Genomic DNA, 24,400 nt, shown 5'->3' with positions numbered 1-24,400 from the left:
TCGGATTCTTTATCATTTCAAAGAGACTTTTATTCCTTATCAAAACTTACAGGGGACTTTATTCAGCATTATATCACTTAAACTGACTGATGCTTTGTTACATGTAAAGCTCAAGATTAACCAATCTTGGCGTAGGAATAACAACAAGGGGAGTCGACTTCTTTAACGCAATCCCAAATGTTTCCGCAACATCAAGTTTTGTATGTCTAGGTAATTCCCAGTCGAATGAGTGCAACAGAGCGGCTAAAACATATGTCAACATTCTTTCAGCCAAAGGAATTCCAGCACAGATTCTTCTCCCGGATCCAAATGGAAGATAGCTGAAATTCTTACCATTGTAATCGAACTTCTTAACATTTCCGTCACTCAAAAATCTTTCAGGTTGGAAAGTTGACGGATCATTCCAAGCATCTGGATCACGTTGCATTGCCCACGCGTTACAAAACACCGTAGCGCCTTTAGGGATAATGTAGCCACCGATTTCACATGACGAACTTGGAGAATGAGGAATTAAAAGGGGTGCAACTGGGTGTAACCTGAATGTTTCTTTTACCACTGCATCCAAGTAATGAAGCTTCGATAAATGAGATTCTTCCAGGGTGTTGTTAGTTCCTACTACTTGGTCTATCTCTGCTTGTGCTCGTTCCATAATCTCCGGATGCTGCATCATTTCTGTCATCACCCATTCTATGGTTGTGGATGTTGTTTCTGTACCAGCCACAACAATGTCCTACAATATTTAACAAGTTAATATGTTCGGTTAGCCAACAAAAATTATATTTAAAAAAAAAAAAGAGATTATACGTACCAAATATAAGGCCTTAAGCTGGGTCTTAGTTATTTGCGTTTTAGGATCCTTTTGTTCCATGAGCTCCAAAAGAAGTTGCAAGAAATCCTTTTTGCTCTCTTTGCTCTGGCAAGTCTGGTCCGTGTCATTCAGTTTCACCCGCTGGTCGATAACAGAATCCATTATCCGGTCTAACCACAGGCAAAGAACTTTTGCTTCACGTTCGATTCCTTGTATGTCAAAGATTTTAAGAGCCGGAAAGACATCCGAAACATTAGTTCTCCCGATCAGTTTAACCAGTTCACCGATCACTTTCTGAAACTCAGCACCAACCTTAGACCTCTCTTCTCCCTGGAGTGTACCACCCCATAACATCCCCATAATCATATTAAGAATTATTATGAACACTTCCTCGCCAAAATTTATCGGTGTATCGATCTTCTGCTTGTATATGTCACTAACTGTTTTTCGCATTTCGTCTCTTCGTAATCCATAACTTAAATCAAGACTTTTGTTGCTCAACATTTCATGGGCGAAAACTTTTCGAAGTTTTCTCCATTCTGAATTACTAGCACTCCAACCAATGTCTACACCACCATAACTTGCAACTAACGCGGCAACTGGAGCATCACGGTTTGCGAAAATTGCATCATTGTCTTTTAAAACTTCTTTCGTCAGTGAAGTAGAACTTACTACTATAAAGATTTTGCTACCTACTTGAAGTTTTACAATTGGACCATAAACTTCAGCTAAATTGGCAAAGTACACATGCAGATTGGGTTCTAGAGAAAGGAGGTTTCCGATTAACGGTAACCCACGAGGCCCCGGTGGTAATTTTAATTTCCTATTTCGAAATATGTACCAGTAAGATATTGCAATGATCAGTAAAACACTCACCATAACGAAAATGATCTGGTTTTCTCCGCTGATGTTTCCATCTTCTTTTCTGCAACTCCATGGCCAAACGAATTCCTTAGCTACACCTACAATATCATCTACGCTCATAATCATATTCATTTCTTGATGAAATTTTGGAGAGCAAGATTTTCAAGAACTAAAGCACATCATACTGAAGAATTAGTTGATGTTTAGGTGTTTCGAAAAGAAGTCCAGCAAGTACATTTAAAGGTGGGAATACTACAAGTCTACAAGAAAACTTGGTTTCAGGGTAGATAGGCCGTAGACGTCACTGAAGGATATGATTTGGTGCTAAAGATGTTAATTTGGTTAATTTATTAGTAACGGGTACAGGCAATGGTCACTAAAGGCAGGCGACTTGATAATAATCCAATAATGACAAAAATTCGGTGGCTAAATAGATTTATGAATCATCTATACCCACGTGAGGTAACTTGCCCGCCCTAGGCAGGTTAGTTAAGGAGTGACGCTGCGACGGCTATCAAAAGTCGTCAATGACTGTGGCAGCCGGCTCGCTAAATTTATACCTTGTCAAGAAATTCCAAGCAGATATCTTGCTTTTTCCTCCTGCAGTTAAATAGACATTTGCTATTGCGACTGGGACAAGGGAATTTTTTCATCACTTTTTTTATTTTTCAAACCAAATTTGCGTAAATTAGGGAATAAGGTTTTACTAGCTCAGTAGTGTGAGCTACAACATCAGTTACAGAAACGATGTCCTTACAAACTAAAGCATAAACATAATCTGGGGCATTGCCCCAATTAAAACTACATGTTCCTGAAGTTCTTGCCTTTTTATTCATCTTGTCCGCTACTCCATTACCTTCCCGTCTATTCAAGATGCTACGAAAGCTTTCTAACTGTTGTGCACGATGCATAGGTATTGGAGTATTTTACTGTGTAGGAGAGAAGATCAAGTGACCGTGCGTGAAGCAAATACCAAGTCAAGGAAAACCTAGATAAATAGGTTATTAGTTTTCTAGGATATGTACTACCTGGTCAAATGAGATATTTTGTTATCTCCTAGGTTTAGTTATTAAGTCTATAAATAAGACTTCCAATGTAAGTGTAATATTATCTCAGTTCCTACTGATGATCAATAATGGTTTCACCCTACGGGGTTTGTGTGGGCGTAGGTGTTAGTGCCGAACCACGTTAAAATCTCTTTTTCATTTTATCTTTGATCAATGATTCCTCGATACCCATAATTTATTATGGTATCAGAGCGGAGAGATCCGCTCAAATTAGTTCCGCTTTCTTTGATATTTTTTTATCATTCTCATCTATATGTTCGGACTAGTCTTCAATATTAGTCTATATTTTCTATGGATGATTTACATTTTTTATTTATTCCTTTACAATGAAGGAATTGGTTTATGAAAAGGCTTCGATAAATTTTAATTGTTTCCTGTGTAATAGCCTGGTTCATTTTCTAAACTTCGGCGATGCTCCCATCATCATGAGTTTCGTCTTTTACAATCCTATGACTATGAGTATCGATCAATAGATAGACCTAAGATGGTTCTATTTAATATCAAAAATCATAATCCTAAATCAAGGATTTCTTCATCTAAATCCAATCTTCTATTTATTAGTCCGACACAATTTGTTGTCAATCGATCTTTTTCATTAGTTTGGCTCATAAGTCCTAACTAAACATTTGTATTCTCGTTATCAAGTTGATTAAATGATAATGTTGTGCCACTAACGTGGATTTTGTTCTCAAAACAAAATGCTGGATTTTATCTCCATGTTTGTTTTACTCTCAAGAGCAGATGATAGATGACTTCAGCATTTCAGAGTCATCATCGTTTCTTGTTTTTGTTGGTGTGGTTTCTGTTACACATCATCAGCATTATTTATTCTTAATATTCTCAGTATTTTGTTTGTTCGTTTTATCAAGAACAATACCCTTTTTCGACCTTCTTTAGTCAAATATAGTTATGGAATATTACTGCTTTCATCAGAAATTTTCCACCTCGCAATTCCTCACTATGAATTGTCGAACAGATTTGATTCGATATGTTATTTCTTTACGTCAAACTCATCTTTATTAGTTTTACATCTCATCATCATCATCATCGATGTTTATATCCTTGATTAGTTATCACACTATCAAACCATACATCGAACTATACCTTCAAAGCATTGTAATGGCTACACAGCCAACTGCTTTTGTTAATAGTCATGCCTTGATCATTCGGCACTCTTATCCCACATTGATTTTTTATCAGTTTAACAACTAATTAATGTGGTCTTCAGGAAATGTTATGTGTTTTGTTCAAAGAGAACTCGTCTCAGATCTTTATCCATGATCAAAATTTTAAAATCTTAGGCTCCAATTTTTATGAGCTAATAATTCCTAAAGTTTCTCTTCGAAGATGTTGAATTCATGATGAATTCACATCATTTTGGTTTCGATCCAATATTTGATTGGGTTGACCGGTGAGTCATTCACAAACATTAGGCTATTCTTTCCTAAGTTAAGTTATGTTGACAAATTCAACATTTCATTAAAATTTTCTCTTTTCCTTCCAAAATTTTTGGAGAAATAATGAAATATCCATTCATTTCCGAATATATCATTCCATATCTTCGGAAATCTCAATATCCATTCATTTCTGAATATATCATTCCATATCTTTGGAAATCTCAATTTCCAAAAACAGCTGAACATATTTCCATGTTCAATTTTAATTCCTTAAATCATTCTCCATTCTTAATGACGCGTTTCAAAATACAAGACTACAAAGTACTGGGAATCCTTCAAAAAAGTTTCATGGAAGATTGTATTGTTACAATTTGTGACATCTTTTGTTGCTTCCATTTCGTGGTTACCTTTGTTCAAGTGACCGTGATTTGTATTCGAGGATCAAGCGACCGTGCGTGAAGTTTACACTAGAGAGTTTTGGTTACAAGTACACTACAAAGTTTTGGTTACAAGTTTCGTATCTTTCAAGAAATTGTTCAAATTGAACACTTCCAATATCTCCATGTCCAACTTGAGGGGGGTATTGGAGTATTTTACTGTGTAGCAGAGAAGATCAAGTGACCGTGCATGAAGCAAATACCAAGTTAAGGAAAACCTAGATAAATACGTTATTAGTTTTCTAGGATATGTACTACCTGGTCAAATGAGATATTCTGTTATCTCCTAGGTTTAGTTATTAAGTCTATAAATAAGACTTCCAATGTAAGTGTAATATTATCTCAGTTCCTACTGATGATCAATAATGGTTTCACCCTACGGGGTTTGTGTGGATGTAGGTGTTAGTGCCGAACCACGTTAAAATCTCTTTTTCATTTTATCTTTGATCAGTGATCCCTAGATACCCATAATTTATTAATAGGTTTACATATAAAGCTCGAGATTATCTGATCTTGGAGTAGGAATAACAACAAGGGGAGTCGCTTTCTTTAAGGAAACACCAAGTGTTGCCTTAAAATCGACTTTTGTATCTTTAGGTAATCGCCAGTCGAATGAGTGCACAAGAGAACCTAATACATATAGCAACATTGTTTTTGCTAAAGGAATTCCAGGACAAATTCTTCTCCCAGATCCAAATGGAATATAACTGAGATTATTACCAGTGAAGTCGAATTTGTCAGTTAAAAATCTTTCGGGAAGAAACTTTAATGGATCGCTCCAAACTTGTGGGTCACGATGTATTGACCATGCGTTGCATAATACTGTCACACCTTTAGGTATAATATAACCACCAATTTCACATGAAGAACTTGGAGAATGAGGAAGTAAAAGGGGTCCAACTGGGTGTAGCCTAAACGTTTCTTTCACCACTGCATCCAAGTAATGAAGCTCCGATTATTGAGACTCTTCCACGGTATTGTTAGTTCCTACTACTTGATCCAACTCTGCTTGTACTCTTTTCATAATCTCTGGATGCTGCATCATTTCTGTCATTACCCATTCTAGGGCTGTGGAAGTCGCATCTGTACCACCCATGATGATGTCCTGCATGCAATATTTAATAATAAGTTGGTCGTAAAATGGATTAATTTGGTGTAAACTGAAACGAGTGAGAATAAACGTACGTACCATAAACAAGGCCTTAAACTGGGTCCTAGTTATTTGCGTTTCACCATCCTTTTGTTCCATGAGCTCTAAAAGAATTTGCACAAAATCCTTCCTCTTCTTTTTGCTTTGGCAAGTCTGAAGTAGGAGGTCCTTGTCCTTAAGTTTCTTCCTGTGGTCGAAAACCAAGTCGATTTTCCGGTCTAACCATGCAGAGTGAGCTGTTGCTTGACGTTCGATCCCCTGGATATCAAAGCATCTAAGAACGGGGAAGAAGTCTGAAACATTAGGCGTGCCGGCTAAATTATTCAGCTCAACAATCACCTTACGAAACTCAAGAGCATCAATCCTAGACTTTTCTTCTTCTTCTTCAACTGTACCACCACCCCATAACATTCCCGTAATCACATTAAGAGTTGTTATAAAAACTTGTTCGCCGAAATTTAAGGGCGTATTGATCTTCAACCTGTATATTTCATTAATTGTTTTCCGAATTTCTTCTCTGCGAAAGTCGCAGCATGATTCCAGACTTTTTTTACTGAGCAGTTCATGGGCGAGAACTTTTCGAAGTTTTGCCATACTGAGTTACTTGGACTCCATGCAATATCTGTACCCCCATAACTTGGAGCTAATGCGGCAATGGGCGTATCGCGGTTAGCAAAACTAGAATCATTGTCTTTGAGAATTTCTTTCGCTAGTGAAGAAGAACTTACTACAACATATATTTTGCTGCCCATTCGAACTTTAATAACTGGACCGTAGGCTTCAGCTAATTTCCCAAAGTAACTATGAAGATCGCTGCCACAAGAAAGAAGACTGCCAATTAACGGCAACCCTCGAGGCCCGGGTGGCAACTGTAATTCTCCATTCCTTTTCGGCTTTCCAGTTGGAAATATGTACCAGCGAGAAATTACAATGACCAGCACAGCACTTGCAAGAGCCAATGTGATCCTGCAACACCATGTATAACCCAATTCTTTCAGTGCATTTGCCATAGCAGATATTTTCTTAATTATATCAGTTTATACACTGCATATCGGAGACGAAAATTTTCAATTATCTGCAGAATAAGCAGTTTAAGTGAAACATCTAGTCTTCAGGGACCGAATTTATACAACTTTGGCAAATGGCTAGAGTCTATCCAGATGCTATTCAACGTTTCTCTTTCAAATTTAGACACTGTATTATAGTCAGCATATCATAGAAGAAGAGGTATGTTTTTCTGACCGATCTTATCACGACCAGTATTATTTCTGACCGATCTTATCAGAAGATTTGGTTAATTATTTCTTCCACTGTATCAATCACTTTTACGATGGCTAAATAAACACCATTATGCCATTGAGTCGCTGCCATCACCATCATCACATCCCGCCAATTGGAAAAAAAGGAAAAGACTAAAAACAATTATTGAAAGTAGGCTATCGATTTAAAATCCGTCGGACATACTAGCAATCATTCACCACAAGTTATGATCAATGAAAATTTTCCCACCTTACCTGTTGGGTGCTGAATTGTGTCCCTTGACATCTTGATAAGCCAATATGTTTTTGCTTACACAAACTACCTTATTGGGTTAAGGTATCCCTTAAGTACCTTATTTTTAGTGAATTCTCCTTTTGCAATAATAAAACGGTCCGCGAGTTATAACCCCAGAGGTGTCACCATCCTTCCACAAAAAATCCATCAAAATAAAAGTAACACAAAAACCCCATCAAAACAAAATTAACACAAAAAGTCCAAATTTTATTTTGGTTTCAACAAATTTTATGATTAAACCAACATTTAAATTTGGGTATTTGTATTAATTTTTAAAAATTTGGGGTTTTTGTATCAATTTTGTTTACGATGGAGTTTTAATGGATCCCAACATTTGAGTGGGGTTTTCGTACCACAAGTTTGGTCACCTTGGGTTTTTATGACTAGTTTTGATAATAAAAAGTAGGAATTACCAATAGGTACTAATATAGTAGTCTTAGTTAGTGGCAGGTCCACCCACTAAAGCCCAGTAACCAGAGGTCCATAATTAAAAAAAAAAAAAATGGACCCAATTTTTTAAGCCTAGGTCCTGTACACGTGCGGAACACATGAAACGTATTATTATAATTCCCAAAACACCCTCGAGTATATAAAACACAAACGTGTGTGTCTAAAATAATCAAAACCCTCTTTTCATTTTCCTTTAAACCTTTTCTTTCAGAAACATCTCCTCCTCCTTCTCGAGGGTTTTCCTTCCCAGTTCTCAGACTTTCTCTTTAATGGCGGCCGGTTAAACATTGTGATTCCAGATATAAGCTGTTTCTACACTAAACAAGTCTCTCGATCTTCACTGCTGCTTTTCTTTCTACTAGTGCTTCCAATTAATCGCTCTGTCTTGGTAAGTCAACACTTCAGTTTAGTAATCTTTGCTTGAATGTACAATTTTTACATAATCACTTGAATTATCTTGATCTTGCATTGTTTGGTGATTTTTTCGATCTGTACATATATATGGTCCTTTTTGATGTTTGATTTTTCGATCTCCTTCCTTGATTAGTTTATTCTCGTGAAAATAGGTCAGATCTAGATGGATCCTCACATTTTTTGTTTATTTCGTTATGAGATTTGCCTATACTAGTTTCTTTTTGTTAGTTTTAGATTTTTTTCACTTTGTTTTTCTTTATGAACCATCAATACATATATGATGTACTGGTAGTTTTTGATGAAAATAGTTCAGATCATGCTTGTTTGTTGTTACAAATTGTTTGGATCAGAAGTACATATATGGAATACTGATAAAAATTGCTTTAATTTTGTTGTATTTATAGTTTTTTAATTTTTTTTTGCTTGATCTAGAAGTACATGTATGCAATACTGAGATATAACTGTTTTGATTTTGTTGTATTTGTATATTTATAAGTTTTTTTTGACATGCAGTTGATTTTTACTTATGAATCATAGGTACATATGTGGAATAGTGAAAAGAACTTCCTTAATTTGATTATCTTTTTGTTTTTTGCTTCAAAACCACGCTTGTTTGTAGATTCAGATGTTATTATCCACAAGTACATATGTCAGATACTGATATGAAGTGCTCTTTGTTGTGTTTGATTCATAGTTTTGTCACCTTTTTAGTCTTATCCTTCAGTAAGTATGTTAAATACGGTAATATGTCTTTCGATTCTCTTATTCTTCATAGATCTGTCACCTATTCTTGTCATGCAGTTGATTTGTAATTCAAGAATCTTTAGTACATATGTCACATAGTGATAGTAAGTGTTTTTTGTTGTGTTTGATTCAGTAAGTGTGTGAAATACTGAAATAGATTCTAGTTTTGTTGATGTGTTTTACGCGGTACGTATTCATATACAGGTTTGTACTCGCCATTTTGCAGGTACAACCATGGTTTAATTTCTCTCCTTTTGGTATTGCTTCTTTTTCTCCCGCTGATGTACATATGAAATCCATGAAAAGTAGATTACTGTGTAGAATAGGCTTTCATTGGTGTTTCCTTTTTCCGTGTGTTGTTTTTGCTGCTCAAAACCACCGTTACTCCATTGGTACTGCCTTTTGGTATTAAACGACATCAAAGTTGGCTGGGAGACAACCGTCCGTTGATGATGAGCATATGGAGTTGGTACTATGGTATTGAGCTGTTAATATTACTAAAGCCCCAACTGCTATGGAGTTGCATTAGACAATACAGTCTCCATGAGTCGTGTATACAAATAACTAACCTTAAGTTAATTACTATCAAAGAATATTCCTATCTTGCAACGATTGTCGTTTTTAAGAATGCATTTTATCTCCAGTCTGTTCTCCCTGACACCAATGTTGATCTTTTCTTTATCAACTATATATACAACTAAATGGTTATCTCCAGTCTGTTCTCCCTGACACCAATGTTGATCTTTTCTTTATCAACTATATATACAACTAAATGGTTAACCATTTCTTTATTTTTCCTTTGCAGGAAGAGTCGACCAAAGATGAGAAAAATTCTATTGAAAAATCGCCACAATAATAGGGATTTTGCGGTGTAGAATGATTGCTCTCACAGGTTTGGTTCAGTTAATATGTTAACTTAACTTTCTTATTTATCATCTGGACAGTTGTTAATGCTGACTAAGTTGAACACATCAGATGAAACAATGATAGAATACACCCAAACAATGGTTTTGATAAAGCTTAGAAAATGAGCATAAATTGGAGACATGGCGTAGAACTCAGGAATTGATTTAGATGTCTTTGAAAAGAATTCTTCTTCAGTGGAACATTAATTGATTTTTTCCATGACCATTGTCTTCTATATTGATATTAGCTGATTCAGGAGTTTGGGTTTTTCTATTTTATTATCCTATCGAGTATATATTTCCATGACAATAATAGAGCCTTGCAAGCAGATTAAATTTATTAATATGTGCGCATATCTGAGTTGCATAACAAATGTGACATAGAGAACTTCGTTGTTGGAACAGATGTGTACTTTTCTCAGTAACACTCAAGGTTGGGGTTCCTTCATTAATCCACCGAATTGCAATTCCTGTGCTTGCTTAGAACCATTTTTATTTTAGATGTTAAATTAATGTCTCCTGCGTTTCAGGTTCGGCTCTTCTTAGATTTGATTAAGCTACTGCTGATAAAAAATTTCTCATTATGTGGTAACAATCGACAGGTAAAATCATTGATAACCTCCCATGGTAATTTGAATTTAATTACACCCCTTTTAAATTCTTTATGGCTATGATTGAGGAAAACTACTAATGTTAGCTTCGGGGTAAAGCGCAGCTTATGCTGTAAATGTCTTCTCATTGTTGATACTAATGTTTTTTTTCTTTTTCTTAATGTATTAACTGTTGTGTATTAGATGCTTTGGATTAATGGCAGGGGCATCAAGAATGCCAATTATGTGCTTCCAGTTTAGTTTTTTGGTTGTCGATTAACTGTAAGAAACTAGCAAAAACAAAAAACATAGTTGCACGACTTATTTCAGCAGAAGTAATATAGTTTTTCAGTTATATTATGACTGGATTTCCATGAGATTGCTGCTTTTGTTGACCAGACTTCGATGTATTTCTGCAGGATTTATTGGTGGAGACCGCAACAGAGCAGGATGGCTCAGTCAGTAATATCACCGTGCAGCCCACAGTTTTTCAGGTTCATTAAATTCTGGATTTATTGGTGGAGACCATTTGTCGTGCATTATGAGTTTTATTTGCATTGGTTTGTATGGTTCCTCAAATTAGACTCTGTATGTTTGGGCATAAGTTATGGCCCCTATGATGAACGTTTTAATTTTTGTGTGTCTGCAGGCATTGACACTAGCAGTACGTAAAGCGAGTCAATCTATATGCAGTTAAGAAGAAAACGATAATAGAAGATCCTTGCTTTTCCCCCAGAAGCATGGCAATACAGTCGAAGAAAAATTATAATCATCACAATGTATGTGATGTAATACGTTTTCTAATTTATTTATCATTGATTCTTACAGATTTGTACTCTACCTGGAAGCAGTGCAGCAAATATGTACTCGAATTTGTAAGCATTCAGATATATAATCGGATTTGTAAGCAGTACGACAGATATGTACTCAGATTTCTAAGCAGTGCGACAGATATGTACTCAAATTTGTAAGCAGTGTAGCAAATATGTACTCGAATTTTTAAGCAGTGTACCAAATATGTACTCAAATTTGTAAGCAGTGTAGACACACACGTTTGGTAGTAATGGGCATTATGGATATTTCCATGTTTTAATTAATTTTGGACCTCCGGGATAAAAAAAAATCCGGTTGGACCCTATTATAAATAACTATATGGGCCTAGGACCAAACAAGAAATTTTCCTAATAAAAAACAACAAGAAGTAGTACTGTTTCCGAGTTAACTGCTTCCGCACTAGTTAGTAAGAAATCTTATTTGGATATCCAAAAATCTAACAAGTGACTACTGCTCATACTCCCCACACGAGATAATGGAGCTTTCTTTATTAACTTTGCTTGCTCATAAACAACCTCTTGAATATATCACAAATTGCTTCCAGACTTTTTACCAAAATTCGGTACGGCTAAATCTATCACAAAACAGAAACACACACCATTTAATGAGATTTTGAACAGAGAACATAAAAATTTTAACAACTGAAGCCAATTCGACCTCAACCTCGTATTTTGCTAAATATGTTACTACAATATTGTTATCACCCCCAGGAGTGGAGCATTACGTATAAAGCTCGAGATTATCTAATCTTGGTGTAGGAATAACAACAAGCGGAGTCGTTTTCTTTAAGGCAACACCAAATGTTTCCCTTAAATCGAGTTTTGCATCCTTAGGTAATCGCCAATCGAAGGAGTGCAGAAGAGAGGCTAACACGTACGGCAACATTCTTTTTGCTAAAGGAATTCCAGAACAAATTCTTCTCCCGGATCCAAATGGAATATAAATGAAATTATTACCATTGTAGTCAAACTTCTTAACATCTTCATTACTTGAAAATCTTTCGGGATGAAACTTCAACGGATCGGCCCAGACTTCTGGGTCACGATGTATCGACCACGCGTTACATAATACTGTCACGCCGTTGGGGATAATATAGCCGCCAATTTGACACGGAGAACTTGAAGAATGAGGAAGTAAAAGGGGTGCGGCTGGGTGTAGCCTTAATGTTTCTTTCAATACTGCATTTAAGTACTGAAGCTCTGACAAATGAGACTCTTCCACCATGTTGTTAATTCCTACAACTTGATCCAACTCTGCTTGTACTCTTTTCATAATCTCTGGATGCTGCATCATTTCTGTCATTACCCATTCTATGGTTGTCGATGTTGCATCAGTGCCGGCCATGACAATGTCCTGCATTAATATTTTAATACAATGGTCATAGAGTGGATTAGGCAAATACAATTGGTGAAAAGGGTGAGAGTATTATATACCACAAATAAGGCCTTAAGCTGGGTGCTGTTTATTTGCCTTTCATCATCTTCTTGTTCCATGAGCTCTAAAAGAAGTTGCACAAAATCCTTTCTGTTCTCCTTGCTTTGGCAAGTCTGAAATTGGTCCTTGTCTTTTAATTTCTCCTTATGGTCGATAACCAAATCGATTTTGCAGTCTAACCACGCAGAGAGAGCTGTTGCTTGACGTTCAATACCTTGGATATCGAAGCATCTAAGAACGGGGAAGAAGTCCGAGACATTAGGTTTGCCAACTAGTGTATTCAGCTCAACGATCACCTTCCGAAACTCGAGAGCATCAACCCTGGACCTCTGTTCTCCTTGAATTGTACCACCCCATAACATTCCCGTAATCACATTAAGAATTGTTACAAAGACTTCTTCACCAAAATTTATGGGCATACTAATCTTCAGTTTGTATATTTCAATAATTGTTTTCCGGATTTCTTCTCTGCGTAAATCGTAGCATGATTCAAGACTTCTTTTACTCAGCAGTTCATGAGCGAGAACTTTTCGAAGTTTTCTCCATTCTGAGTTACTTGGACTCCATGCAATATCTGAACCACCATAACTTGAAACTAATGCGGCAATGGGTGTATCACGGTAAGCCAAAATAGAATCATTGTCTTTCAGAACTTCTTTTGCCATTGAAGCTGAACTTATTACAACATATATTTTGCTACCCATTTTAACTTTTATAACTGGACCATAGGTTTCAGCTAATTTCCCAAAGTAAGTATGAAGATCGCTGCCACAAGAAAGAAGACTGCCAATTAAAGGTAAACCTCGAGGCCCAGGTGGCAATTGTAGTTCTCCATTTCTTCTCGACTTTCCATTTCCAAATGAGTACCAGCAAGAAATTACAATGATCAGCACAGCACTCACCATAGCAAATATGATCGAGTTCTCGCCGATGATGTAACCACCTTGCTTCGCCATGCTTGCCATAGCAGATATCTGTTTCTAAAATTTTCAGTAACCGGAAGAAAAAGTTATAAGTGAAATATTTAGTGCTCACGGACCGAATTTATACAAAGATGGCAAATGACTTTCACAGTACCCAATGGAAGAGTTTACCCAGATGTAATTCGGCCTTTGGTATGATCAAAGAGCAAAAAAGAGTTTGTACCACTTGAATTGGTCTATGATCCAAAACAATAAGATAAAATATAAAAGTCCAAACATGTCGTTTTTTCATTAGGAGCTTAATAAAAAATTTAAAAAAGTCTAAACATGTCTTTCCACAATTTTTTTGTTTTAAAAGCCTTCTCTTCTGTAACCATCTTCTGACGTGTTTTTTTTTTTTCTGTTTAGAGGTCAATCGGTCACTAACCAATACCAAATAAACAAAAGGTGACCCCAAAACCTTGCACATATGCTTTAGTTAAACAGTACTTCTAAATACTTAAAACATTGGAACTGTTTACAAATGTACGTTATATGACTTGTTATAACTAGTGAAGACTCACGGTCACAGAGGAAGGGCCAAATTATCTAAACTGAAAGGGAAAGCTCACTGATGCCCACTATCTGTCTCGCGACCCATTTCCTCTGAAGCATCTTGAAAGCGTTGATCGTCAATTTGAAGCTGTTACATGTAAAAAAAGATAAGTCATCCAAGGAAGAATTGAAAAGAGAAGGACAGTGTTTATAGAGAATGTTATTCATGGTAACTAAAAATATACATATGACATCTATCTGCACAACAGCTTGTACAAAATCATATATACTGCAAGAAAAAGTAAAACATCATGTCCATCTTTGCAAAGAAATCAGCCAAGAGTCTCTATAAGCCCTGAAGTCGAGCTTTGTGGTCATTGTTACAAATATGCAAAGCAAGTGGATGGGCTGCCCAAGCCATGCATTCAACATCACTTGAACCTTTTGATGTGTCTCGTCGGTATCATATCTTGGGGTCACCGACACCTGTCCCGTGTCAAACTACCCAACTTCTCACCGCAAACATTATTTAATTAACCCACTAAAAGTGTAGTGTCAAACTTGCACAGTACAGGAGTCATGAAGCACATTATGATGGTACATAATGAGTACCAACTAAACAACTTCGAAACTGAAACTCGATCCTTTATAGACACGGAATTTGTATGTCATCTTGCGTACAACATGAATAGATTCAAAGTGCGGATGAACTAAATGTGAGTATTAAATAATTGTTCCTATCACTAGCCTAATGCGAGTCTTTTCAGCTATTTTGAGCAGATAATACTTTCCAGATCTGGTTAGTGAATCTTCTCATCTATCTTGAGCAGCTAATACTTATATCTGATCAACGGATGGTTTGGCAGTCAAACAGGAAGTCTACCCTACTTGGAAGGCCTAGTAATTTCCACTCCACCAGGCATCCTCCCAATCATGTTTGACAACTTAAGTTGGTTCGTGTTTAGCACAATGACGCCATTACCATGATAGCAAATTGTACAATCATTTTAAGTTATATAACATAAGTCTTAATCTCTTCCATTCATCTTTAACCCTACCTAAAACTCATTAACTTCATGTTTGGTACGCACTGTTGTATGCAAATTATTTTAGAGTCATTATTGTATAGATAAAAACAAAATGATTTTCTAATATAGACAGACAAAAAACTCACTATTGAATTGCTATGAGTCGCAAGAAAATTGTCCATAACCCAGAATCTACCACCTACTTATATTGATTATTTACCACGGATAAAAATGCTTCAGATTTAAGTTTCTGAGAATTTTCGTCCCTGAATCTACGTTCAATCTCCAGTTCCAACTTCTAAACAATTATAATATGACGAAATAAGCATCCAACATGTATTGTTTTTTGGCAACATGATCTCCCACAAGGGAATCATCCTTTCTAAACCAATGTTTGACGCATTGAATAATGTCGTCTCTGACTACACGTTCAATTTGTTGTATGCATTCTTAACCGATACTATAATGGAACAAGATGGATCTATGTTCAAGATGAAAAACAACAGAACGATACAGAAGAGAGAAGTATAGGACTCCCCATCAACAATTTAACAAGCACATAAAGATTCTACAAGATTTTGATACGAAGGGTGTGAATATTGCAAATGTGAGAATTCGGTAACATACAGCATGTAAATCTCTTCCTATCAATCACAGGGCAGATACACAAAAATTAAAATTTTCAAGCATAATGATGAGCATTCATAGCACACATACCTCGAGCACAGAACGAGATAGCTCATGTTCACCATTTGAAAAACCAATAGGATTTTCAGGATCTTCACAATCACCACCTGATGGAAAAAGAGATCTACATTAGAGTGGAAAGCAAAAAATAACAGGAAAAGAGAGACAAATATTAGTAGCAAGTACAAATGAGTTTTGACTTTACCATCATCTTCTTCAACTTCAATCTGGTCAGCATTGAAAACCCAATCAGGATCGTCCTCTGGCTCTGCTCATTTACCAAAGTGAGTAGAGTAAAACACAAAGCTCAAAACTTAATAATTGACGACAACATTTAAAAATAAACAATAAGTAATAGTAATAACCTGCGTCGGGGTCAGGGTTTAGTTCAGCACACTGACAGAAGATGTCAAACAAATCATCCACTGCCGAGTAAGAAAGTTAAGGACCATCAAAAGAGTATTGTCCATTATAGGTCACACAAAAACCATGTCAACAGGATATCACGAGACCCACCCAAAAAAAATACAGAAAGATAAATCAGGTAACTAATAGAATTTCAAATTGTAAATTTTTATTGGAGAAGGATACACTGGGTAGGATCAGAAGGAATAAGCCTCATTTCTTCAATCTCAGATAAGTCTAATGACTGAATACTATCTGAATCTGACTGCTCTTGTCCAGTTGTTAAAGTCTCAACCTATAAATAAAAAATAAAAGGAAACAAGACATAACAAACTGATTAGTTAAGCTGCTAACAACAGATTTATAATCGAGGGGCCAAGCCAATAAGGGAACATAAGGAGAAAGATAAAAACTTATAAAGACTATGGAGAACGCACGATCCGCATGGTGGTAGTATAAATAATGAAAAGAAGCTAACTAGATAAGATGCAATGCAAAAATACAAGTAGATTAGGCAGCACTTCAGGCATTCACACAAACAGAATGCTCAAATCTGTTGCGCAACCCATGTATAGTACAAGTAGATTATGCAGCATTTAATTATTAGAACGCTTAATCTGTAAGTAATACGAAGTATCTCAAGAGTCAAGACAGAACGAAAAATCTGTAATGACCAACCAAAAATCTGTAATGCAGCCATGTAATAGTTACAAGCATAGATTATGCAGTGTTCCATGCATAAATGCAAACAAATCACCCACAGTCCATACCGCAACCAACCAAAACTTAATTGCGCACATATAGGTGAACAAAATCTCCATTCAGCTTCTCTTTTTTACCCTAAGGAAAACAAAACAAAAAATTTACCAAACCCTAGAAACATTAAAAATTACCTGAGCATAAATACAAGGCAATGCGTAAGCCTCGGGGTCTGTAGAAACAGCATGTAGAGAAATTGATAGGAAATCAACTACATAACCCAATTCCCTCTCTACATCACTCAACCAAATAATTCGTCTGCATTACAAACAAAAAAAAAATTAGAAGTTAAAAAACAAAAGACCTGGAGAAATTGCGACAACAACAATAGGAATGATAGATAATAATAATAATAATTACTTGGTGGTTATGTAAAGAGTTCCAGGAGATTCAGGAGGTCGATTTGCAAGAACAATGGCTACTAAGGGTTGGATATGCATCAATTCTTCACCATTCTCAACATCTAAAAGTGGTTCTCCAGCACCATCTCCGATCCTGTCTGTGAAATTTCTTATTCCAAGTGAAACCATTATGATGATGATGAAATCGCTCGCTCTTCTTCTTTTTTCTTTGTCTGGTTAGGGTTTAGAGCGCCAAGGTCTTTCGGTGTACAAGGAGGAATGACCATATATAATGATTATGCTGCGTGTGTGTTGTAAAAGGTGTTGTACAACCGCATTGTTGGTATGTCATGATAACCGTTAGATTCTATCTACTTAAGAGACATTTAAGAGATTTTCAGGGGTAGGCACGTCAAGTAAGAAAGTAGTCTCCTTCTGGAGACTTTGCTAGATTCCAGCATGTGAAGCTGAATTTTGATGCCTCGTATGTTAAAAGAAACTGGTTTAGCAGGACCTGGAGTAATGATTCGTGATTCTGCAGGTTAATCCATGGACTTAGATGTAGTTCGACAAAAGTTTTAGACCCTGAGCAGGCAGAGGCACTGGCACTCCTTGATGCAGAGAAATGGGAAATTGGACAAGGGATCACACATCTTCATTTGGGGAGTAACGGCAGCAATGTGGTGTATGCGATGAATGAAAAACAAGGAGCTGTGAAATGAAACAATAAATAAACTCATAAAGGATAGCAAAAAGGCACCCATTGATGCGCAATAACAATGTTAATACATTATATCTCTTTACAACTTGTCACTTCAGGAAAAAACTATTTGTAAGATCTGCATAACTTTAGTGCAAAGTTTTCTTTGAAATCCAAAAATTTCAGAGACGTGGTGATTCAAGACGGTAAGAGTTTATTCGAGTAAAGTTTTCTCAATAAAAATCAAGATTTGATAACCTTGGAGTAGGAATAGCAACAAGAGGTGTTGCTTTCTTCAAAACAATCCCAAACTTCTCCGTAAGATCAAGATTTCCCCCCTCGGGTAATTTCCAATCAAATGAATGCAGAAGAGAAGCTAATACATAGATTAACATTCTTTCAGCAAGAGGAGTTCCTGCACAAATCCTCCTCCCAGACCCAAATGGAATATAATCAAAATTGTTACCTGTGTAACCATATTTCTTGAGATTATCATCACTACTCAAGAACCTCTCCAGCTGAAACACTAGCGGATTGTTCCAAGCCTCCGAGTCTCTATGAATAGCCCACGCATTAACAAACACTCTGCTTCCCTCTGGAATAGTGTATCCAGAAACTATTGCAGATTTAATAGAGCGATGTGGAATCAATAATGGTCCTGCAGGATGTAACCTTAAAGTCTCCTTCACCACTGCTTCTAAGTAAGGCAACTGGTTCATATGAGACTCTTCTACGATGCCGTTTTTACCTACTACTTCATCTAACTCTTCTTGAGCCTTCCTCATAACTTCTGGATTCTTAATCACTTCTGACATTGCCCATTCTAATGTCGTCGCGGATGTGTCAGTCCCAGCTACAACAACATCCTGCATATTTGTATATGATTACATGATTAAGTTTCAAATTAACCAAAGAGTGTGTGAACCAATATCATTCCAGTGGTAGCTTCAAATGGATTACTAAAACTAACTTACAATTAGGACTCTAAAGACCTACCTTAATAACTAATATGTTGCTCACATAAAAAGAAATCTTATTAAGAAAGGACGAAGAATTACATACCTGGAGCAAGGCCTTAAGCTGAGCCATAGTTACTTGTGTTTTGAACTCTTGTTTTTTAGTGAGCTCCAATAGAAACTGCAAAAAGTCTTTACTGCTTCTCTGTTGCAGTCCGTTATTCCCCTTCTCTAATTTCAAGTGCTGATCAATGACCGAATCAAACATCCGATCCATCTCATTAAAAATCTTCCACGACTTCTTCTCGATTCCTTGTATGTCAAATCTTGTAAAAATTGGAAAAAAATCTGAAATATTGGGTTTGAGGCCTAGCTCAATCATTTCATTAAACAACTGCCGAAACTGAATTCCAACGCGAATCCTCTCGTCCCCCTGAATTGTGCCACCCCATAACATGTTCAATACCACATTTAGAGTTGCTACAAACACTTGCTCACCAACATTTATGGGTGTACCAATCATACCATAAACATCTTTCACCATCCGTCTAACCTCGGACCTGCGTAGAGAATAAGAAGAATCAAGACTTGTGTTACTCAATAGTTCATGAGTCAATATCTTACGAAGCTTTCTCCACTCTTGATCACTTTGACCCCATATAATATCTTTCCCACCATACGTCATAATCAACACTGATGTTGGTATATCCCTGCCGGAAAAGTTTGCATCTTGGTCTCTAAGGACTTCTTTTGCTACGGAAGAAGAATTCAACACAGTCACGTGCATCCTACCAAGCTGAAGTTTGATAATTGGACCATATATTTTAGATAATTTTGCAAAGTATACATGGAGATCAGGTTCTAATGAAAGAAGGTTTCCAACCAAAGGTAACCCTCGTGGACCAGGTGGAAATCGTGTTTCTCCATTGCCCCTCCTGTGTAATCTCCTACCAATAACTACATAAATACAAGTTATTAGCACCAACATTACCATGGAAACTCCGGTATTGACTTTGTTTCCGCCATTTGTGACGTTTTCGATCCACCGCCACCATGACAAATCTGAAATCTGTGAAATCATCTTAAATGAACCTGCAATTATAGACCAGCCTAAGCTATTTCCAAAGAGAAAATTGCAGTGAGGCTGGGTAATGAACATAAAGAGAATGAACCGTATATAAATATGTATGTCAACTATCACCTACTATTGAAATATTTTTAAAAGAAGACGTGTAGAATCAGATCCAGATTCATGAAGGTTATGTTTTGATGGGTTTTCTCGGGCAGAATACCAAAGTTGACTAAATTATTAAGTAAAAGGATTGACAGATTTCTCTTTCAGACTGCCACCATTCCACATGTTGATTATGAGAAAGGAGTATTTCACCAACTTCTTTTCCTTTTTAAGTATTTTATCGGACTTACCTTGAGAACGGCTGTATTCATTGGTTCAGTTCACATTATTGATGCTTTTCTATAGAATTTCGATTATCAGAATATTGCTCTAGGTTCAGTTTCTTCAAATATGTAAAGATGGAATGTAACAACAGCTTACTAGTTAATAGAGATACAAAACACACGAATTTTAATGATAAAGAGAAAGGCGGTCAGTTAGAACATTCAACAAACACATAAGCGATATAAAATCAAACAAAACAGCCGTAATAAAATCACAAGCGAAAATCAAAATTAAAATACAAACCTATCAAATGGGATAGTCAAAATCTAATCAAGTGTTGTGAAATAAGGAACAAAGCAAACGTCTGGAATGGAATTTGCTAGTTCCCATCTCTTTAAGCAACTATCTCCGACCGTTTAGACTTTAAGAGTTACAAGTTACAACAGCCATCAGAAAATGGTATTACTGGGGAAAACTGAAAGAAAGAAAGAAAGAAAGAAACAAAAGCCGAAAAAACGTTAAAATAGCCGTTATTATGGATCCGCCACGAATTGTTATTACCGTTATAACAGTCCCACTCCCAATATCAACGAAATGTGCCTCTCAACTCAACTGCAATGTCATGGTACTTCATTTATGTCTTACTCGTAAAATTCAGGATAAAATCTAGGAGTAGGTACAGCCACAAGTGGTATCGCCTTCCTCGAAACGATACCAAACTTCCCCGTGAGATCGAGTTTTGTACCTTCAGGTAACTGCCAGTCGAATGAATGCAATAGCGTAGCTGATAGATACGTTACCATTCTTTCTGCAAGAGAAATCCCAACACAGACCCTCCTCCCAGACCCAAATGGAAGATAGTTGAAGTTATTTCCTCTGTAATCATATTTTTTCATATTATCAGGAGTACTAGTTAAGAACCTCTCAGGTAGAAACTCTGACGGATTGCTCCAAGCGTCTGCATCCATGTGCATTCCCCACACATTGAAAATCACTTTAGCACCTTTAGGAATAGTGTAACCACCAATTGTGCAAGGTGAATCAGGGCAACGCCTAACCAACATTGCACCTGGCGGGTGTAATCGAAGGGTTTCTCTTACAACTGCATCCAAGTAAGGCAACTTGAAGATATGAGATTCTTCCACTATGTTGTTCTTCCCGACCACTTCTTCTAACTCTTGTTGAGCCTTTTTCATCATATCTGGATTCTGCATCATTTCAGTTATCACCCATTCCACTGTCGCCGATGTTGTGTCTGTCCCCCCAACAGCAATATCCTGGATATGCAAACATCACCAAAGGTAAAGAACTTGAGCAACAGTAACCAAACCTTGCTCCTAGCGAGCTAAACGAATTTTCGCATCAAGGTGCGTATCAAAATTGGAATTTCAAAATTATTCCAAGTTTCATATCAAAGACTAATTGAATCCAAACCAAGAATCGACTAAACAAAGGGACCCCAAAACAAAATTCAAAACGTAGATATGATGCAATCCACTATGCACAGACATTCGATAACGGGACGGTAAACAAGTTTCTATTATCATGCAGAGCTATGCCGTATTATGTTTATAGTCAAAAAAAATGTAAAGTAAGTGAAATGGTGAAAGAGGAAGAAAAAGCAATACCATGAATAATGCTTTCATCTGGGTCATGGTAATTTGTGTTTTAGGATCCTGTTTCTCCATGAGCTCCAGAAGAAATTGCAGAAAGTCCTTGCTTTCTTTGTGTTGCACCTCGGTCCTTTCCAATTTCATGTGCTGATCGATTATTGAAGCAAAGATTCGGTCCATCCATGCTAATAGCGCCTTTGCTTTCTTGTCAATACCTTGTATGTCAAACCATTCAAGAAACGGAAAAAAATCTGAAACATTAGGCTGAGCACTCAGCTCAACAATCTCATGAAATAGTTGCCTGAATTCTGCATTAACACTTGTCTTCTCGGCCCCAACCAGTGTGCCACCCCACAGAATACTCATTATCACATTAAGGTTCGCTGTGAACACTGCTCCGTAGACGTCGACTGGTGTTTCGATTTTGCTGTACAAGTCTTTCACCATCTTTCGAACCTCATTTCTACGGAGACTGTAACAAGAATCAAGATTTGTGTTACTCATCAGTTCATGGGCACATATCTTTCGAAGTTTTCTCCATTCACTGTCACTAGAACTCCATACCATGTCAATACCACCATAGGATAAAACCATCCCCACGACAGGTCCGTCGCGATCAGCAAACTTAGCATCTTGATCTCTGAGGCCTTCCTTAGCCAGAGCTGGAGAATTCAGTACAACACAACATTTCATACCCCATTGAAGTTTGTAAATTGGACCATAAACTTTAGCTAACTTTGTAAAATAAAAATGGAGATCAGGTTCTAGAGATAGAAGGTTGCCAATCAAGGGGAACCCTCGCGGTCCCGGCAACGACTTTCCGCAGTTCCTCCTCCTGCTAATTATAGACCAAGAGATTGCCACCACGGTAACCGCCACAGAGACGACTACTCCATTGTTGCTGACAATATCCTTCCACCCTGACCAATTAGAAACTTCAGAAATCATCAAGTATCTGACACTATGTTTGCAACTAACTGAAGATGATTTAGGTTGCTTATGATGCCTATTTTAGGTAATTGAATCTAGGAAATGGTTTCTTCTGTTATTCTGATCAGATCTGAGGACTGGTTTTATTTGGGTTATTAGAACATATTTTAATAAGCCGCCGGGGAAAAACAAAGACAAGTTGCACACTTGCACTATTTAATAAGAGATAGATATGTCATAGAAAACTTGGCACTCACATCTCTGAATATATATATTAATAAAAGTTAACCAGTAATACTTATTGATAAAATTTTGCCAGTTCCGGATCTTGAATATTGCATTACTACTTGGCAGAAAGTCCAATTTGCAAAATGTATTTTCGGATTCAACTTTCTTCATTTGGATATCGTTTGGTGCAACCAGAAGCAGCATAGCATTCATTGTTCATGACTGTCAAGCAGAAAGCAAGGACATTCTACAGTTTCTTTATGGAGCTCATAGGGAGTGAGGATCTTGAAACCCAAATTGTTATGACCAAGATGAAGGGCCTTGTTACTGGCAAGAAAAAAGAAATTGTTTAATACAGAACCGAAAAGTAAGTCTGTCAAGATTAGCTGAAGGTGTAAGAATTTTTAATTTGGATTTAGGAGAAGGGTTGTGTAAGAATTTTTCTTGCTGAAAGAATGCGAACCTATGTATATGTTATAGCTTTCCTATTGCATTTATTTGAGTGTCGATTAGCTGAAGGTGCAAAACTTGATTTTATGGTTGGTAAAGGGACACCCCTGATGGCGCTCCTTACCTCAAGATGGCCAAATTTTGAACTGTACCAGTAAAATAAAAATCAAAGGATGTTCTGTTTACTTTTACCCTAGCTCTCTTTATTGCGGGGGGATTTTGACTGAATGATGTTTACTTGATCTACTCGTTGACTCCAGTCTTGGATAGTTGCATATATCGAAAACTTGGCTAGTTTGAGGCGTGCCCAGTTATTATTTGAGGCATATCACAAGAAGATAAAAATGACCTAAGCAAAATCAAAAGCCTATTAACCAGTTATTTCTATCATTATTAATTTACCACTTCTTTTTATGAAAAGGTTAGAAATATATTGATCAAGCAATATGATACAATAAGTTTATAATTTCATTTTTGTCAAAAATATTGGAAACAATGCTAGTTTTTTGAACTCTTTGTTGAATATGCAAAGATCGATGTTGAATTTTCCTGCTCCTTGCTTCTTTCGCAATCGAGTCCACTATCGCATTTTAATCTCTATTTATATATCTGACTTGCGCTTGAGGAAGCTCTGCTAAAGTAGTAATGATTTCTTCAATCGTATTCTCTGCTATCCAAGAAGTATCCCTGTCTTTGTTGATGATCAAATTTGCTAAGATTTTACAATCTGTTACAAAAGTCACACTTGATAAAATGTTGTTTCTTGACCATCTTATCGCCTTTAAAAAAGTTATCGCTT

General features: G+C 36.7%; 7 protein-coding genes across 15 annotated transcripts; all 7 read right to left on the bottom strand.

Annotated features, from left to right (window-relative positions):
* Window positions 1-8: 8 nt before the first annotated feature.
* Window positions 9-1,904, bottom strand: LOC113275210 (ferruginol synthase-like). Its single transcript, XM_026524664.1, has 2 exons — window positions 809-1,904; window positions 9-730 (listed from the first exon to the last, which is right to left on the bottom strand). The coding sequence occupies exons 1-2, from the start codon at window positions 1,802-1,804 to the stop codon at window positions 98-100; spliced, it is 1,629 nt and encodes a 542-aa protein (XP_026380449.1). The 5' UTR covers window positions 1,805-1,904; the 3' UTR covers window positions 9-97.
* A 3,565-nt stretch (window positions 1,905-5,469) lies between these two features.
* On the bottom strand, window positions 5,470-6,165 carry LOC113273760 (flavonoid 3',5'-hydroxylase 1-like). The gene is made up of 2 exons (XM_026523379.1): window positions 5,763-6,165; window positions 5,470-5,678 (listed from the first exon to the last, which is right to left on the bottom strand). The coding sequence occupies exons 1-2, from the start codon at window positions 6,132-6,134 to the stop codon at window positions 5,529-5,531; spliced, it is 522 nt and encodes a 173-aa protein (XP_026379164.1). The 5' UTR covers window positions 6,135-6,165; the 3' UTR covers window positions 5,470-5,528.
* Window positions 6,166-6,199: 34 nt separating this feature from the next.
* Window positions 6,200-6,733, bottom strand: LOC113272383 (inactive cytochrome P450 76AD1-like). The gene has a single exon (XM_026522226.1). It carries the CDS (start codon window positions 6,731-6,733, stop codon window positions 6,200-6,202), a length of 534 nt encoding a protein of 177 aa, XP_026378011.1.
* A 4,954-nt stretch (window positions 6,734-11,687) lies between these two features.
* On the bottom strand, window positions 11,688-13,690 carry LOC113275206 (ferruginol synthase-like). Of its 2 annotated transcripts, XM_026524660.1 has the most exons (3): window positions 13,551-13,690; window positions 12,648-13,413; window positions 11,688-12,567 (listed from the first exon to the last, which is right to left on the bottom strand). In XM_026524660.1, the coding sequence occupies exons 2-3, from the start codon at window positions 13,350-13,352 to the stop codon at window positions 11,935-11,937; spliced, it is 1,338 nt and encodes a 445-aa protein (XP_026380445.1). In that variant the 5' UTR covers window positions 13,353-13,413; window positions 13,551-13,690; the 3' UTR covers window positions 11,688-11,934. The 2 variants fall into 2 exon arrangements, with proteins under 2 accessions (XP_026380445.1, XP_026380444.1); XM_026524659.1 differs by having other exon boundaries at window positions 12,648-13,690.
* Window positions 13,691-13,911: 221 nt separating this feature from the next.
* On the bottom strand, window positions 13,912-17,718 carry LOC113275209 (chloride conductance regulatory protein ICln-like). Its single transcript, XM_026524662.1, has 7 exons — window positions 17,345-17,718; window positions 17,119-17,242; window positions 16,412-16,520; window positions 16,186-16,245; window positions 16,026-16,088; window positions 15,851-15,927; window positions 13,912-14,253 (listed from the first exon to the last, which is right to left on the bottom strand). Exons 1-7 carry the CDS (start codon window positions 17,512-17,514, stop codon window positions 14,179-14,181), a joined length of 678 nt encoding a protein of 225 aa, XP_026380447.1. The 5' UTR covers window positions 17,515-17,718; the 3' UTR covers window positions 13,912-14,178.
* A 125-nt stretch (window positions 17,719-17,843) lies between these two features.
* LOC113275205 (geraniol 8-hydroxylase-like) lies at window positions 17,844-20,814 on the bottom strand. Of its 8 annotated transcripts, none has more exons than XM_026524657.1 (4): window positions 20,684-20,814; window positions 19,973-20,073; window positions 19,088-19,541; window positions 18,072-18,891 (listed from the first exon to the last, which is right to left on the bottom strand). In XM_026524657.1, the coding sequence occupies exons 2-4, from the start codon at window positions 20,005-20,007 to the stop codon at window positions 18,259-18,261; spliced, it is 1,122 nt and encodes a 373-aa protein (XP_026380442.1). In that variant the 5' UTR covers window positions 20,008-20,073; window positions 20,684-20,814; the 3' UTR covers window positions 18,072-18,258. The 8 variants fall into 8 exon arrangements, with proteins under 8 accessions (XP_026380440.1, XP_026380442.1, XP_026380441.1 ...); XM_026524656.1 differs by having other exon boundaries at window positions 19,973-20,096; window positions 20,684-20,784; XM_026524658.1 differs by having other exon boundaries at window positions 19,973-20,050; window positions 20,684-20,721.
* Window positions 20,628-23,082, bottom strand: LOC113275208 (cytochrome P450 76AD1-like). Its single transcript, XM_026524661.1, has 2 exons — window positions 22,009-23,082; window positions 20,628-21,657 (listed from the first exon to the last, which is right to left on the bottom strand). Exons 1-2 carry the CDS (start codon window positions 22,939-22,941, stop codon window positions 21,022-21,024), a joined length of 1,569 nt encoding a protein of 522 aa, XP_026380446.1. The 5' UTR covers window positions 22,942-23,082; the 3' UTR covers window positions 20,628-21,021.
* Window positions 23,083-24,400: the final 1,318 nt, after the last annotated feature.

The sequence above is a fragment of the Papaver somniferum genome, chromosome 4 (genome assembly GCF_003573695.1).
Source record: "Papaver somniferum cultivar HN1 chromosome 4, ASM357369v1, whole genome shotgun sequence".
NCBI classification, from domain to species: domain Eukaryota; kingdom Viridiplantae; phylum Streptophyta; class Magnoliopsida; order Ranunculales; family Papaveraceae; genus Papaver; species Papaver somniferum.
The sequence above is the reverse complement of the archived record's forward strand: the minus strand, read 5'-3'. Positions and strand labels throughout refer to the sequence as shown.

What these genes read in the sequence shown, in the direction of transcription:
- LOC113273760 (XM_026523379.1), bottom strand. Translation starts at nt 6,134, where the DNA reads ATGTTATGGGGTGGTGGTACAGTTGAAGAAGAAGAAGAAAAGTCTAGG. An exon ending in AGTTTAAGGCCTTGTTTATG is followed by an intron (nt 5,679 to 5,762) that starts GTACGTACGTTT and finishes TATTGCATGCAG; the next exon opens with GACATCATCATGGGTGGTAC.
- LOC113275210 (XM_026524664.1), bottom strand. Translation starts at nt 1,804, where the DNA reads ATGAATATGATTATGAGCGTAGATGATATTGTAGGTGTAGCTAAGGAA. An exon ending in AGCTTAAGGCCTTATATTTG is followed by an intron (nt 731 to 808) that starts GTACGTATAATC and finishes TAAATATTGTAG; the next exon opens with GACATTGTTGTGGCTGGTAC.
- LOC113275209 (XM_026524662.1), bottom strand. Translation starts at nt 17,514, where the DNA reads ATGGTTTCACTTGGAATAAGAAATTTCACAGACAGGATCGGAGATGGT. An exon ending in ACTCTTTACATAACCACCAA is followed by an intron (nt 17,243 to 17,344) that starts GTAATTATTATT and finishes TTTGTAATGCAG; the next exon opens with ACGAATTATTTGGTTGAGTG. An exon ending in TATCTCGTTCTGTGCTCGAG is followed by an intron (nt 14,254 to 15,850) that starts GTATGTGTGCTA and finishes TACATGTAACAG; the next exon opens with CTTCAAATTGACGATCAACG.
- LOC113275205 (XM_026524651.1), bottom strand. Translation starts at nt 20,140, where the DNA reads ATGTTCATTACCCAGCCTCACTGCAATTTTCTCTTTGGAAATAGCTTA. An exon ending in AGCTTAAGGCCTTGCTCCAG is followed by an intron (nt 18,892 to 19,087) that starts GTATGTAATTCT and finishes ACAAATATGCAG; the next exon opens with GATGTTGTTGTAGCTGGGAC.
- LOC113275208 (XM_026524661.1), bottom strand. Translation starts at nt 22,941, where the DNA reads ATGATTTCTGAAGTTTCTAATTGGTCAGGGTGGAAGGATATTGTCAGC. An exon ending in AGATGAAAGCATTATTCATG is followed by an intron (nt 21,658 to 22,008) that starts GTATTGCTTTTT and finishes TTGCATATCCAG; the next exon opens with GATATTGCTGTTGGGGGGAC.
- LOC113275206 (XM_026524659.1), bottom strand. Translation starts at nt 13,613, where the DNA reads ATGGCAAGCATGGCGAAGCAAGGTGGTTACATCATCGGCGAGAACTCG. An exon ending in AGCTTAAGGCCTTATTTGTG is followed by an intron (nt 12,568 to 12,647) that starts GTATATAATACT and finishes ATATTAATGCAG; the next exon opens with GACATTGTCATGGCCGGCAC.
- LOC113272383 (XM_026522226.1), bottom strand. Translation starts at nt 6,733, where the DNA reads ATGGCAAATGCACTGAAAGAATTGGGTTATACATGGTGTTGCAGGATC.